The 14855-nt window shown below is 43.8% G+C and overlaps 4 protein-coding genes across 4 annotated transcripts in view; 2 read left to right on the top strand and 2 right to left on the bottom strand.

Moving 5' to 3' along the window:
- Nucleotides 1-33: 33 nt before the first annotated feature.
- On the bottom strand, nt 34-4567 carry osgepl1 (O-sialoglycoprotein endopeptidase-like 1). The gene is made up of 7 exons (XM_072685003.1): nt 4259-4567; nt 3407-3794; nt 1521-1725; nt 1268-1416; nt 996-1126; nt 838-909; nt 34-188 (listed from the first exon to the last, which is right to left on the bottom strand). The coding sequence occupies exons 1-7, from the start codon at nt 4465-4467 to the stop codon at nt 104-106; spliced, it is 1239 nt and encodes a 412-aa protein (XP_072541104.1). The 5' UTR covers nt 4468-4567; the 3' UTR covers nt 34-103.
- Nucleotides 4568-5191: 624 nt separating this feature from the next.
- Nucleotides 5192-8457, top strand: adat3 (adenosine deaminase tRNA specific 3). Its single transcript, XM_072685002.1, has 2 exons — nt 5192-5382; nt 6157-8457. The coding sequence occupies exon 2, from the start codon at nt 6242-6244 to the stop codon at nt 7295-7297; it is 1056 nt and encodes a 351-aa protein (XP_072541103.1). The 5' UTR covers nt 5192-5382; nt 6157-6241; the 3' UTR covers nt 7298-8457.
- A 638-nt stretch (nt 8458-9095) lies between these two features.
- Nucleotides 9096-14775, bottom strand: ormdl1 (ORMDL sphingolipid biosynthesis regulator 1). Its single transcript, XM_072685464.1, has 4 exons — nt 14697-14775; nt 11843-12025; nt 10955-11106; nt 9096-10071 (listed from the first exon to the last, which is right to left on the bottom strand). The coding sequence occupies exons 2-4, from the start codon at nt 12014-12016 to the stop codon at nt 9936-9938; spliced, it is 462 nt and encodes a 153-aa protein (XP_072541565.1). The 5' UTR covers nt 12017-12025; nt 14697-14775; the 3' UTR covers nt 9096-9935.
- Nucleotides 14290-14855, top strand: part of pms1 (PMS1 homolog 1, mismatch repair system component) — a 39959-nt gene continuing 39393 nt past the window's right edge. Inside the window, exon 1 of the mRNA XM_072685461.1 lies at nt 14290-14361. The gene's annotated coding sequence lies outside the window, so the exon portion shown is untranslated. The remainder of the gene's footprint in view (nt 14362-14855) is intronic.

Genomic DNA, 14855 nt, shown 5'->3' with positions numbered 1-14855 from the left:
CATGTTCAATAAAGCAACAGAAAATAAGCAAGCTTCTTATTAAGGCATTTATACATAAAAAAATATTCATTATTAAAGGGTCCTTAGAGAAACGACAAATATATCAGCATTTTATCTTCAGTTTTAGAGGAGGAATCTTGATTGCAGCATCTCTCACCTCTGCAGATATATCCCTGCCAAGTGGAGCCCTAGGGGAAAAAAATGTGACATACTTTTACAAAACAGCATTAAAAAAAGACATGCCTGATTGATCTGCAATAATTAATACTGAAAGTAGCATTGTATGGCATTTTCCCATAAAATAGCAGCTTCAGGATCATGCTGCTACCACACTGCTGAGCTGCACGAGACGTAACCTTATTCATAAATTGCATAGTCTGAGCGCCCCCTTGTGGACAACTGTACACATGCATTTCTGGACAAGTTGAGAGATTCAGAAGCAGCATTTGAAGGTAGAGAAGCATGTGGACTGAGGCGGTGGAGTAATACTACTGCAGTTTTTACACAGATATGACTTGGGTTAGGAAGCGTTACACCGTTCTGGAGAGAAACGGTTGTCATGCAGCTTCACCAAAGCTCCATAGTGCAGTAGCAGCGTTACAGTCAGTGGAGTATTAATACGATTGTGAAGGTAATACTGCTACATGACGCTGCTTTTGCTAGTATGAACCACAGAGCCTGTGGAGCTGGAACAGGGAGGGCCGGGCCAGCCTGTGGCAGAGGTGAGTAGTAGAGAAGAAGAGAGGAGATTGGCTGAATGTGGGTGCGATGTGGTTTGACATGAAGGTGAAAAAATGTGAGAGTGAAGGGTGTGTATATATAGAGTTTGGGACTTACTTTGGCTCATATCTGACCTCCTGAGTGTGAGACAAAATCCCCTTTCCTTCTTTTAGCCTCTCAATGCCATTCCTAAAAGCAAAAGCAGGGCTGTTGAACAGAACTTCAACAGTGCACTTAACAGTACGTACCCATGTTAGAGCATGTTCCTTTCTTACCATGCAATCATGACTCCATTATCTGTGCAAAACTTGGATGGAGGACAGAGTAACTGCAATCCAGTGGCATCTGTGACGATTCTCAACGTTTCCCTGATGTACTCGTTGCTAGCTACTCCTCCGGATACAACCTAGAGAGGTGCAGTGTGCACAAAGGAGAGGCTTAACAGTAATGGTTGCCAATTGCAGGGTGCTTTCATGCCAAATTCAATGGAATTCTAAGGTTTTCACACTAAATGCCAAACCACAGTCCTGGGGTGCAGTGACCTTACCAATGTTGGGCTGTCCTGTGGTAGAAGACCTTTGGCTTTACAGAACAAAATAGCCCGATGCGTGCGCTTAGCTAGGTGTGAAGCTATAGTGTGCTGAGTGGCAGCGGCAATGTCCCCCACACAGGATAACAGCTGACCTGGTTCGATGCCTATGAGAAGGGGGGGGAGAGGCATCAACATATTATAACCTTTTAATTAACGCTCCTCTTATCACTGCTGCTGAAATAAAGCAATAATCATCAACAGTCATTACCTTCCTCCTTCTCTTTTTTGTCTATAGCCATCGTGACTTGACTGCGCAGACCAGCAAATGAGAAACTGCAATCGTACTGCTGCCCCATTGGTGATTTGAACGGGAACTGGCGTCGATCACCTTCCTTCGCCAAAAGCTCAATTGCTTGCCCACCACTAAGCCTGGAACACTTGGGATGCTTAATAAGAGACAGTCTCCTTGCTACCTGTTCAGTCAAATCACAAGTGGTTATTTCTTTCGGACTCAGGGGCTCATATCCTATATTTGTCTTGTATTCAGTTTATTTTTCTTTGAGGTTCACGTTTGATGTTTGTACAGGTTTATGACCCAAAAACAACCATAACTCATTTTTATGTGGCCATTTCCCAAACTTTATTGTTGTGTGCTCAGCAGTCTGGCCTGAAACTGCTGTAGAAATATATATATAGTGGTTGGTGTGGCGCAACAGATAACACCAATACCTGCCACTGAGCTATCACACCATGTGGGAGACTGGGGTTCGATTCCCAGTCTGGGTGAGTATACTGCGTATACTGTGCTACACCAATAAGAGTCCTTGGGCAAGACTCCTAACACTACACTGACCCACCTCTGTAATACCAGTAACCTTGTAAGTCGCTCTGGATAAGAGCATCAGCTAAATGCTGTAAATGTAAATGTAAATATATATCCTAAAAGTATCTACAACATTACAGGAGAAGGAAAAGCTTCTTACATTTACATTTAGGGCATTTAGTTGACTTACAAGGTAACTCGTATTACAGAGGTGAGCCAATGTAGTGTTGTTAGGAGTCCTGCCCTTATTGGTGTAGCGCAGCATAGTCACCCAGACCGGGAATCGAACCCCAGTCTCCCACATGGTGTGGTAGCTCAGTGGCAGCTAGTGGTGTTATCTGTTGTGCTACACCAACCACTTCTTAACTTTCAATGGATGTCAGTATTAAAAGACAAGTCATTTTGGAGCACATTTCTAGGTATCGTACGATATTATGATCTATCATGATATTTCTAAATTGTCAAAATGTGACAATTCTGTATTTTTGGACATCATAAAAATAACATCTGTTTTTGCCACTTAATTAACATGTATGGAATGCATGGTATGGGGACAAAATGGTTGCTGAATTAGAATTAGAAATATAATTTCAAATCAAATTGATTTATAAAGCACTTTTTATAACTGATGTCATCACAGAGCAGCTTTACAGATCAGTATCGGTAAGAGAGCAGGAGAACACAAGAAGACATGAAAACAGTGGCAAGAAAAAACTCCTTGGGAGGAACCAAGACTCACAAGGGGGACCCGACCCGTCCTCCTCTGATCAGAACTATTTATAAATTATTGATTAAAGTTACCAAACCATCACATAAGACTGGTCTACTGCTCAGGTGTGCAACAATCATAATATAGTATAACTTAATATCCTCATAGACGTGATGAGAGTAATGATGGTTAATGGTGGTAGTAATAATAATAATAATAATAATAATAATAATAATAGTGGCAGACAGTTAAGAGTCCATGTACATTTTAACATGGTCGTTAGATAGTGATAGTGGCAGAAAGCTGGTCTGACACAGGTGGCAGAGAAGCCCAGTGGTCAGTCTGGTGGGTGGGCAGCTGGTAGCTTTAAGTAAATTTAGGAGTATAAAGGCATATTTATTTTTGTACTTTAATACTTAACTTTATACTTGAGCTAAAATGAAAACCATACAACATTTCCCAAAGTATTTTAACCAGAATACTTGTAGTTTTACTTGATACCAATCTGCATCAACCCCTTTTAATTAAAACATTAATTATTATTAATCCCTTTAACCACGTTAAAAACACACTGGACTGAGTACCTGTGTAGGTACATTACAAGAGGTAATATAATTGATACCTTGTCCAATGTGTCTCCTGGGGCCTCGTCCAGAGTTTGTCCTAAAATTAAGAAGTCGTCGATTCCTTTGGCTAGCACAAGCAGAGAATGACCTCCAGACACAAGCAGCACCAGAAAAGGGAACTCCACCGGGCTCAGCATCCTCACGGTCAGGGCGTGGGCCTCCATGTGATGGATGGGAATGAAAGGCTTTTTGTGAAGTCTTACAAAATTCAGACTGAACTGCAAACCGATGCCCAGGCTTAAGGCCAGGCCAGGTTTCACCGTTGTGGCCACAGCGGAGAGCGCACTGGGTGGTACTCCGCTCCTGTCTAAAGCTTCCTGAACCACTCTGGAGATGTTTTCCCTATGGAGACACTGGGCGACCGTTGGGACGATCCCACCTGTTCTGGAGAAGAATCAAACACAAGCCATTAAAAAGGGCCCAAAGCCAAGGTCTGAAGCAAGAGGCCTAAAACGGGTGATGGGACGAACGGATTCAAACCCAGTCACTGCAGATGTCCTGATGGTTCACTGCCCTGCACGTGTAATGTCCCCCTTGCTTTGGCACATTTACCTTAACTCATTAAGTGTGTGCTAGTGAGTTGATTAGTGTGGTGGTCAGGTGTGCTGGACGCAGGGGGAAAGGTAATGTCCAGGATCAGGATCAAATTACTCAACACTGGAGCAGTGGTTTCCATCCCTGGTCCTTACGTACCCCACACCTAATAATCTCCTTATATCAAGCCCTTATATAAAAATGTGCATGGTAGGATGTACTCCTGGTCCAGGAGCAGTGTTATTGAGTTAGGAGCCTGTTATTAGATTACTAAATAAAGCAGATAAGTGAAGGCAGTGAAAAGTATCCTTTACTTCAAGTGCACTTCATTCTGGGAGTGCAGAGCCTCTCCAAGGATCCTCCCCGTCTCGTCCAGGACAGCAGCCCCTGTATCATCACAGCTGGTCTCGATGCCCAGCACCAGGCTGGGTGCTCCAGCACTAGGCTGTATGTGGGACTGTCTGCATCTCTGCAGTCTGCAAACAGTCCACCTGGACAATACACCGCATGCAAACCTCTCCATAAGACTTTAACCACGACACTCCAGCTCACAGACCACTCTAATACACCCCCCTTCCAAGACTACAGCAAATAACCTCACTACACACTTTCCAGGGTCCAGTCTGCGCTCCAAGATTACGAATATCAGGGGGTCTAGCTCAAATCGCGCTTTCTACCCTTTGTAGTGTGCACTGGGATTTATAACACTGCGGATTTTACGGTCAAACTGCAAAGATAAATATGTCTGAATCCAAAACAGATCTTTATCAGTTATAAAATTATCTGGTTTGGATGCTGAGGGCATTATTTCACGAACCTAAGTAGTGCCCTATATAGGGAGCAGCGAGTCATTTGGGATTGAACCAGACTGTGCGACCATTGCGCGCAGCACAAAAATACCTCCGTAACAAATGTTCCGCAAATCACAATAATTCCAAATTAAACTACACCTATAATTAATCAATATGATTTTAACAGCTTTCATTAAAGTAAATGAATCTGTTTTTTGTTTTATTTTATTGAGTATTGTACTGAACTAACCCACTACGCGCGTAGACAGAACCATATGTAAGCCACGTTGTTTCAAGGGGGATGGAAATGATAAAGGACGGCGTGCATGGTTATCAGGCGAGGTTACTTTTTTATTTTATTTTATTTTATTTTTTACGTTTTTTGTGTTTTATTCGCTTTATTAATTTAATTAATATTTTAAACTCGTGTATGGATATTTTTGCCGCTTCGATTTGCATTAAATTAGATTTTGACTCTTGGTTGTAGAGTCAACGTGGTCTGGGTCTCAGCTCAAAATCAGAAATCAGCCCAATAAGATCATTAATATTTTGCTGCTCAATTTCTCAACATTTTATATAAAATAAGCAAAATAATAAGAAAAGGCTAAAGGCGTAGATGTCCAGCAGTGCTCCACTGACCATCACAGGTTTGTAGAAACTCCTTTTACTGCTTTCCATGGGTTTCAATAACGTTGGGACGTTTTGGGGGGATTTGTACTTATATTTGACTATATTCTCGATAAATAAAAGCTTTACAGATATAAGATTAGGTCTACTTTTAGTGTCTGAGATTTAGCTGTACATTATTTTTTGTGTCTAATCAAATTGCATTGGAGACACCTGCTCATGTCTTCTAAAATCAGTGATATTAAAAGGGAGTTTGTTCCCCTTTGTTGCACTAAAGCTTCATCTCTTCTGGAAAGACCTTAAACTAGATGTGCCATGTTCTGGTACTCTGGTTTATTGTGAAGGTACTAGATGGAGCACAGTTCTGCTGCTCCACAGCCCTATAATAACTCTACCCTCTAGCCCAGTGTGTGACAGTGATTATACAAGCTGTATGCACAATTGATCACCTGTCTATTGATGACATGGTTGTGGGTTCGATTCCCGGGCTCGGCAAGCTGCCACTGTTGGGCCCTTGAGCAAGGCCCTTTACCCTCTCTGCTCCCCGGGCGCTGGAGTTCGCTGCCCACCGCTCTGGGTGTGTGTGTGTACTCACTGCCTAGTTCACTAGTGTGTGTGTGTGTGTGTGTGTGTGTTCACTACCACAGATGGGTTAAATGCGGAGGACACATTTCGCTGTACAGTGTACACTGACAAATACATGCACCTTTACCTTTGTCTACATACTTTTGGACATATTGTGTAATTATTTTATTTTAATAACAACACCATTTCTTGTTGACTGTGATTTTTAGGCTCTTCTGCACACCTCTGATGACCATCACATGGTATCTGTTTACAGAAGATCTTGGGAGATGTTTTAGCTTTCGTTGACTTAAAATGGAGCCTGACCCTAAACGGAGGAAAGGAATGGAGTATGACTCCTGGGACATCCTCCCGGTTCTCTCAGACGAACAGTCTCAGGACACTAAACTGCTGGATGCTTATGCAGCTCCCATCACGGAGAAGAGAGAAACCTCGCGTCTGGTCAAAGAGTTGTCTGTGCTCTACCCTTTGCCAGATCTTCAGCATATCAAGAGAGTCAGGGCATGTAAGGACAAGACCGCTCCTCATCCCTTGGAGGTCATTGTGTGTCTTGCTGGCGATGTGCCTGAGCAGGAGGGCAAGAGGCCTGCTCTCGCTGACCTGCTGTGCTCTAAAACCTTTGACCCCAGGGGCTTGGGTGAGCCTTTTCTTGTCCAAATTCCAGCCAGTCCTCCATTGACGAGACCACAGTTTGAGCAAGCCAGCAAGCATTGGCCCACATCTTTTCACGAAGACAAGCAAGTCACGTCTGCCTTGAGAGGACAGTTGTTCTCCTCCAGGGAGAAAGCTAAAATGCAAGATCATATGATGACTGCTATAGAGGCTGCCAGGTCAGGCCACGCTCTGGGGATGGATGCTGTGGGAGCTGTGATTGTTGACCCACAGTCAGGCCGGACGGTTGCTGTAGCCCATGACTGTAGACGAGGCTCTCACTCACTTCACCATGCTGTAATGGTGTGCATTGACCTTGTGGCTTATAGCCAAGGAGGAGGTGCCTACCAGTATGAGAAGTACCCAGCCTGCAGTTACAGCCTCCCTGACCCTCAGGTGACCCTCGGCCACGTTGATGTGTCTGCATTAGAAAACCACTGCTGCTCTGACAAGGCGAGGGAAAGCGGACAACCGTACATTTGTACTGGATATGACCTGTATGTCACCAGGGAGCCCTGTGTGATGTGTGCCATGGCGCTGGTCCATTCCAGGATCAACCGGGTCTTCTATGGAGCAGCTTCTGCAGACGGTGCTTTAGGAAGCAAGTATAAAATTCACTGTCAAAAGGATTTGAATCACCACTTTGAGGTGTATAAAGGAGTGGTGCTGCAGGCCTGCGAGGAACTGCTGGACTCATAGTAAACTTTTAATGCCTTATTTTTAACAGACCTCTCCAAGAATGGACCGGAGTTTGGACCTTAATTAAAATGTCTCTTGATTTTGATTTGATGCTTGCATCTTTTAATGTGTAGATACACCAATCAGCCATAACAGTGGTACCTAATATCGAGTAGGGCTCCCTTGTGCCGCCACAACAGATCTGACCCTTTGAGACATGGACTCCACAAACCACTGAAGGTGTCCTGTAGTATCTGGCACCAAAATCTTAGCAGCAGATCCCTTACGTCCTGTAAGTTGTGAGGTGGGGCCTCCATGACCCTCTCAGTGTTTCACTGGTTGTCCTTTCCTGGTAGGTACTGACCACTGTATCAGGGGGGGAAAAAAAACACAAGACCTGCCTGACGTTTTGGATCCACAGTTTGGTTCTTGTCAAGAGTGGCTAAGCTTGACCATCTTCAGAGAACTGACTGTTTACTTGCTGCCTAATACAGTTTATCCACTCCTTGACAGGTGCCACTGTAGGAGAAGATAAACAGTGCTTTTCACTTCAGCTGTTCATAGTCTGGCTGATCAGTGAAGAAGAGTAGCTGATCACAGCATCACTGGGGTATAACGTGATTCTTAGCAACTTCGCTGCACATGGGGACCATATTCATGAAGGTTTCAGGAGCTGGGGTTGTATTTGTTTAGCCAGATAGCTTAAGTCTAATGTCAAGTCTGGCTAATAGGACAAGATCTGAGACACTGGATCTTTTGGACAGTCTTTAACTTCAAGTAAAGTCGTTCTGCTTTTTGAGACACCATCCAAAAGTGTTTTACTACATGGAGCTAAATGTATTTAAACACAAACTCTGATACTAAATCTGCTCTTTTAAAAGTGCTGAGATTTAAAATGGTAGAACCGAATGAGACCAACTCAAACATTAGATTTTTACTTTAAATGCCTCCACTTCTGATGCCATTAGGGTTTAGAACAGCAGGAGTTAGTCTAGACAGCAGGATTTCTCAAATCGTCCATTAACATAAGGCCAAAGCCGAGGACTCTCCAACAGGATTGTCCCTAAACTCTTCTCCTATCATACAGGCACTCTCGACTTAACTGAAAGATTCAGCTTTGTGAAAGTCATGTATTGGAATCGCATCTATTAGCAGATGTTAATAAAAGTTAACATTTTAAACATTTGGTCACATATGGTCATGAAAAAGTACTACACTTTACGATTTGAAGAAGGGTTTCCCCCTTTCCACACCTCCCATGACAAAATCTAATTTTTACAATCTCTGATGGTCCTCTGATGGTAAATGCTGTATGAGCTCAACTGTAGCAAGAGACACCAATAGGCATCACACTGTCTGGTCAGACTAAACCTGCTCGGACAGCCTGACCTGCCCAGGTCTAATAAATTATTTCCTCACCAAGAGTGAAACGGCTGACTTCTAATTGTGAGACCTTTTAAAACCCCTTCCCAGACTCCTGCATCTACAACCTTCTTTCTGAAGGCCTCAGAGAGCTCTTTGGATCTTGACACGGTGTTCTTGACCCTCACTTTATCCAAGTGCAAGCCAAATGAAATGGCTGAGATTTAAGCAAGACGGGTTCCTCCAAAATCCTCTATAAGCATGTTCTAGGAATCTGCAGCTGATTCTAATTTTTATACAATCTAGCAATAAATGTGGGGTGTCACACACACACAAAAAAAAAAGACACTTCTATTAATTGCACTTTACAAATGTCTCCATTAGCCAACTTAACATTATGTTGATATACAGGACATATTCCAGAAAACTTGAACATCTCAAGAGAAACCACCACAGATGAGCACAAATGTTTTAATGGACCTAAAATGTTACATACAGGGTTCTTCTGAGCTCCAATAATACCATGAATAAGCAGAGGCCAAAAACGGCTAGCTGCCTTGGTAATGAAGGAGATTCACAGTCATGTCCTAAACAAGCACACTGTAATGAAGGAGTACATAAACATATCTGACTTGTATAAGTAAACACTAAAGCCTTGTTAATGGATGTTTCCTCGTCACTTGGGTACTGAGACATCAACCCACCATATGACTGACTATTTATATACACACACACACACACACACACACACACACACACACACACACACACTCTATCAAAATACTTGATCTAACAAACTTTTTTTTCCCCTCAGAAAATCATGCGAGACATCTTTATTGTTTTGTAAAGCACTGATACTGGAAAGAAAATAAAGGGGGGAAAAAAGATATTACAGGGCCCAATTCTTACAAAGAACTGGTCTTAAAAACAGCTTTTCATAACGGTGTTTAGAAATGTGATGAACAGAAAGCATTAGTTTCTCACAGTGTAGTGAGCGCCTACAAACTAAACCAAAAAACACAGAAAGGGGAGAAACAAGGGGAAACCTGGGCCAGCCCAGATTCGTTAGGACTGACAGCGGGGGGGAAAATTAAATATTTTCTAAAGTAATGCTCAAGGCATTATCACATACGCCTGTCATAACTTCAGGTGCATCTAAGCAAAGACAGACACTAAATTATACACACTGTACAAAACTGCCTCACAACGCACAGAGGGTTACCTCTTCTCCCTACAGGTGAGACGAGAGCTCACTGGAGAGAGTTGGTCTCAGCGCGGGTCCCTCCGAATGGTGAGCTTAATACTTGTTGATTCCGAGGATTCGCACTCCGTGGAGCTGCGGCAATTTCGGGATGAGCACGCTCAGGAGGGAGGCGGTGTTTATCACAAAATGAGCCGTGTCGTATTTTGTGTAGAAGCTCGCCAGGAAGTACCTGAAAAATGCCAAAGTCATGGTACTTAGTGACTGTAGACTTGCAGCCATGTACATTCATCTGCTGACCTACATCACAGAGAGCTGGGGTCTGACTCCGGAGCAGAATGATTTATTATTATTAATATTATAATAATTATTATTATTATTTAGACTGCTCATTTTGAACTTTCTTTGGTTCACAGACACCTATAGACCGTAAGCAGACCCGCTGTAGCAGTGGGCTGCCACCTCAGCACCCTGGAGCAGATGAGTGAATTTGTTTTTTTGCAAGCCAATATACACAAATCAGCCATAACATTAACACCACTTGGCTTTTACTGAGTAGATCCCTCTTGTGGCACCACAACAGATCTGATCACTTACACTACAGACTCTGAAGGCACCCTGTGTTATCTTGCACCAATACCTTATCAGCAGATCCCTTAAGTCCTGCAAGTTGTACGGTACGGTACAGTGGGGCCTACATGGGTTGCATCAGCCATGTGAACCCTGTCGCTGGTTCACAGGCTGTCCTTTCTTGGAGCACTTCTGGTAGGTACTGACCACTGCATACCAGAAACTCCACAAGACCTGCCTGGTGTTTTGGAGGAGATGTTCTGACCCAGCCATTGTCTAGCCATCAGTTTGGCTCTTATCTGAGAGTCTGATTCTTATGCGCGTCCTTGTTAACAAACTCCGTCAAGAACTGACTGTTCACAGGCTGCCTAATCTGTAGATCCCACCTCTTTCACAGGAGCCACAGTAGATGAAGACAATCGGTGCTTTTCACTTTACCCATCAGTGGTGCTGAGGTTATGGCATTATGAGGGTTGTGTGCATTGTGTCAATTTTATGAAGCGATAAGACCCAGTTCAGCACAACAGTAAAGAAAATGAACCTACAAAATGATTGGAGAGATTGTGAAGAACTTTCTGGAAGATGTGAACTGCACCCCATAGTCCAGCTGTTCCCAGTGTGTGAGGAGTCTGGCCTTGCCCTGGTCTGGCGTTTCAAACGGTGTGCCTTTTACTGCATGCATGAAAACATACATACCCTGCAGAGAAACAAACAAACAAAGAAAAAGTGGTACTTTAGTGACCGGCCCTATTACTCTATATATCTCTGGGGTGGGCAATTCCAATCCTGGAGGGCTGAATCCCTGCACAGTGATTTATTAATTTATTTATTAATTTATTTATATTTACCTCACTAGGTGGCAGGTTTAGCAGGTCTGTTAGAGCAGGGGGCTCAGCAAACTGTGCTGGACTCCGACCCTCGTTGCCCACCCCAGACACAGATAAACAGCACTTATATTTTTACAGTACCAGGAATTACTAATGCTGTGAAGAACTCACACATATACAGAGAACAATTATTTGGTATGGAGCAAAAGGTCAGGTTTTATTCAAGGTCTAGACCACACTTGCTTAATTCACCACTGAGGCTAAAGAATGATCGGAGGATTATTATAGCCAGCTGAAAATGTCAGGAAATAATCAGCTGAACAGCTTCCCTTATCACTGCGGCGCAGTATGCATGCGTGACAATGCGCTAATGTGTTGTAACTTTGCAAATTGTGTCATGCTGGTGACCTTGCTTCTTTGTTCAAGGGAGTCATCACAAAATGCGACGAGGAAGCACCAATTGTTGGGTGCTGAACGAACTCAGGGCACCACAACACACAGTGCAGAGTGAAACCACCGCCTTGCTCATAGACAAAGTAAATGTGCACCGCATGGAGGAGATGATGGTGATTGTAAAACAATGGGTTACTTCACTGGAAGACTTACAAAATTGTGAATAACGTTTGTGAGGGTCCACACGACAGGAACGCTGAAGAAAGGAATGCTCAACAGCACAATGTGAAGCATTCCCACACCTAGGGCGTACGTTAGCCAGATCCCCCGACTGTTCATAACCCGAGTGTTGGGGTTCACCTCGCTGTGAGCGACGCCAACATTCATCTTGACTGTCTGAGGAGGGAATGGAGAGGACAAACACACAAGGAGTTAAAATGTTATAAAGAATTAGGATAAGTCAAATGAATCTCACAAAACCACAAACTCATGTTAAACTTAATATATGCACTAGATCCGGGGTGGGCAACGGGGACCAGAGTCCAGCACAGTTTGCTAATCTCCCTGCTCCAACAGATCTACTAAACCTGATGAATCTGGTGTGCCTGAGAAGGAATCCAGCCCTCCAGGACCAGAACTGCCCACCCCTGCATTAGATAGTGGTCATAAAAGGCAGGGTTACTGACGCCAGGCCATTTCATGATATTTTCTTTAGACAAGCCAATACAACCATATTCACCATTAGTTGTTGGTGGCCTCCGCCTTTAACCCATCAGTGCAGTGGACACACACACACACACGCTCATACACACTAGTGATCAAACCTACACAGTGATAGCCCAGAGTACACCAGCCATTGCTGAGGCTGAAGGGTCTTGCCGAGCCCAGGTATCAAACCCACAACCCTGTCATCAATAGCCCGGTGCTCTAGCCGCTGACCCACCACTGCCTGTTCTCATGGCATCCAAGAAAACCCCTACAATACAGACACAGTATGGCTGGGCGATGTTAAAAATATTTTATCACAATATTTAAAAACATTTTTTTACAATGCAGGTAATCACAGACTAAATCCATCAATAACGACAGATTCTTAAAAACTACCATTCAGATCCTCTCCTGTACTGAATACAGCGATTCCTACTCAGCAGCTAATGAAACCTGCAGCTGATCATTGCCTTCAGTCGAATAGAGGAAAACGCAACACGGACTGATCAGGATAAGCTCCAATAGAGCAGTGAGCCATTCTTTATAGAGATAAGGTAGCATTGCTCAAATGCCTGTGTTTATCTTTTTTATTAAGGCACACTATTATTGTTAATGTTAAAAATATCAGGAAAAAATTAATTATGAATTATATATATATATATATATATATATATATATATATATATATATATATATATATATATATATATATACACATACATACACACACACACACACACACACACACACACACACACACACACCACAACATGTTAACCATGTCCCTAATGTAATTTAATAATCACACGCCCCTCAATTCACCAAACTATTCCCTCAATTTAACTAAAAGCATCTCTAAACAATCATTTCTCCACATTAATACTTTAGAGGTTCTGTGGCAGAGCTGGGAAATATGACAATATTTTATATTTAATATTGCATCATGATACATTTTGTTATCGTGGTGCACAACATGCTTTTAAGAGTCTATTGGGAATATCGTCAGTGCTTAAATAGCACAGTTTAACTCCACGTTTCATTACAAAGACTGCAATCAGCCTTATTTAACTGTAAAAATCTGGCCAGCAGTGTTTCCTCTTTTTTACATTTGTATCCAACCACCCCCCTCACAACATTTTGGACCACCAACCACCCATCCAGCATCACCTACCCACCCTAGAGAGGGCCAAGCCAATTGCGCTCTCTCTCTGGGCCTCAGCATGCATGACCGGGATTCGAACCAGCGACCCTGTCGCTGATCACAGTGACAGCACCTCAAGAGCACCCGGGACCACCTGAGACCCCTGGATTACAGTCAGTTTTAACATGTTTACACAATTATGCATTTATCTACATGGCTAAATATTGTGTTAATATCGTGACCATGTCCTTATGCTGATTTCTGAGTCCTGAGGAGGCTGCAGACCTTCATGCCTTTCCAGGTTCCTCTTGGGGCTTGCTTGTTGACTTTGCCAGTGCCAGTCCAGACCAGTCCAGTCCAGTCCAGTCCAAAACAACGATTTTTAGAGGCAAAGTTCAGGGTTGCCCAACTCATTCTGCCTCAGCTGTTACTGCTGGCTTGCATAACATTTGATGTGATAAGATTATAGGTCCTGGCTCTGCTCAGCTGCCACGTTTCACATGTTTCTCACTGCCCCATGCTGAGCTCCTCCATGCAGGGCTAGAGAGGTCCTTCTGCAAGTCCAGCACCAGTCCAGCACCAGTCCAGCACCAGTCCAGCACCAGTCCAGCTCTGCAAGCCATGCAGAAACACTCGTCTACAGACATCTGCTTGCTGTTTTCTTGGGGTTTCTTGGTGGGTTTCAGCTCAGACGTTTCTCCAGGGTTAGTTAGTTGGCTGGAGCTGCTGGCTGGAGCTGCTGGCTGGAGGAGCTGCTGGAGGAGCTGCTGGAGCTGCTGGCTGGAGGAGCTGCTGGCTGGAGCCCCAAGCTAGCGTTAGGTTAGCTAGCTAGCCATCTGGCTAACTCGCGTTAGCCGCCAAGCTAACCCAGCAATCCTGCGCTGTAAGTTGGTCAAAGTATCCGAGTTTACCTAAACACCTGCAGGGTTTTAATATAGACAGATGTCGTATGAATTCAGCAAGCCGTTCTGGCTGTTAGAGGGAGTTGTTTCCTCCCTAAATCGCCGGAACGAGGCTCTAATGCCGGGCACGGAAACACCGTTACACCGCCGCCGCCGCCGCCGCCGCACCAGTTGATCTGTTGTGACGCGTTTTGACTGATAAGCTGGAATATGTAGGTCTAGATCAACCCAAAACGCCCAGTTTAAGCTCATAAAACATGTCTGTGTGAACATAAATGGAAATAAGCTTGAAAAAACATAATTTGCTATACTTAACCTGCTTTAATTTCAGACACTCGCCCCTGATCCGCTGCAGCGAAACGGCCAGAACCCGCTGCCCGTCTCCGTGTGTCTGCTCAAAGGGGGCGGTGGATATGGACGATATTAGCATACTCATTTGCATCGCGCGTTGTGATTGGATGATATGCCGAACGCG

Source organism: Salminus brasiliensis, chromosome 8 (genome assembly GCF_030463535.1).
Source record: "Salminus brasiliensis chromosome 8, fSalBra1.hap2, whole genome shotgun sequence".
Classification (NCBI taxonomy): Eukaryota; Metazoa; Chordata; class Actinopteri; order Characiformes; family Bryconidae; genus Salminus; species Salminus brasiliensis.
The sequence above is the reverse complement of the archived record's forward strand: the minus strand, read 5'-3'. Positions and strand labels throughout refer to the sequence as shown.

Coding starts and splice junctions, on each gene's coding strand:
- osgepl1 (XM_072685003.1), bottom strand. CDS start 4,467: ATGGAGAGGTTTGCATGCGGTGTATTGTCCAGGTGGACTGTTTGCAGA. Junction 1,417..1,520: donor CAAAAAAGAGAAGGAGGAAG/GTAATGACTGTT, acceptor CCCTTCTCATAG/GCATCGAACCAGGTCAGCTG. Junction 1,127..1,267: donor CACAGGACAGCCCAACATTG/GTAAGGTCACTG, acceptor GCACCTCTCTAG/GTTGTATCCGGAGGAGTAGC.
- adat3 (XM_072685002.1), top strand. CDS start 6,242: ATGGAGCCTGACCCTAAACGGAGGAAAGGAATGGAGTATGACTCCTGG.
- ormdl1 (XM_072685464.1), bottom strand. CDS start 12,016: ATGAATGTTGGCGTCGCTCACAGCGAGGTGAACCCCAACACTCGGGTT. Junction 11,107..11,842: donor CAAACGTTATTCACAATTTT/GTAAGTCTTCCA, acceptor GTTTCTCTGCAG/GGTATGTATGTTTTCATGCA. Junction 10,072..10,954: donor ACAATCTCTCCAATCATTTT/GTAGGTTCATTT, acceptor GGCATTTTTCAG/GTACTTCCTGGCGAGCTTCT.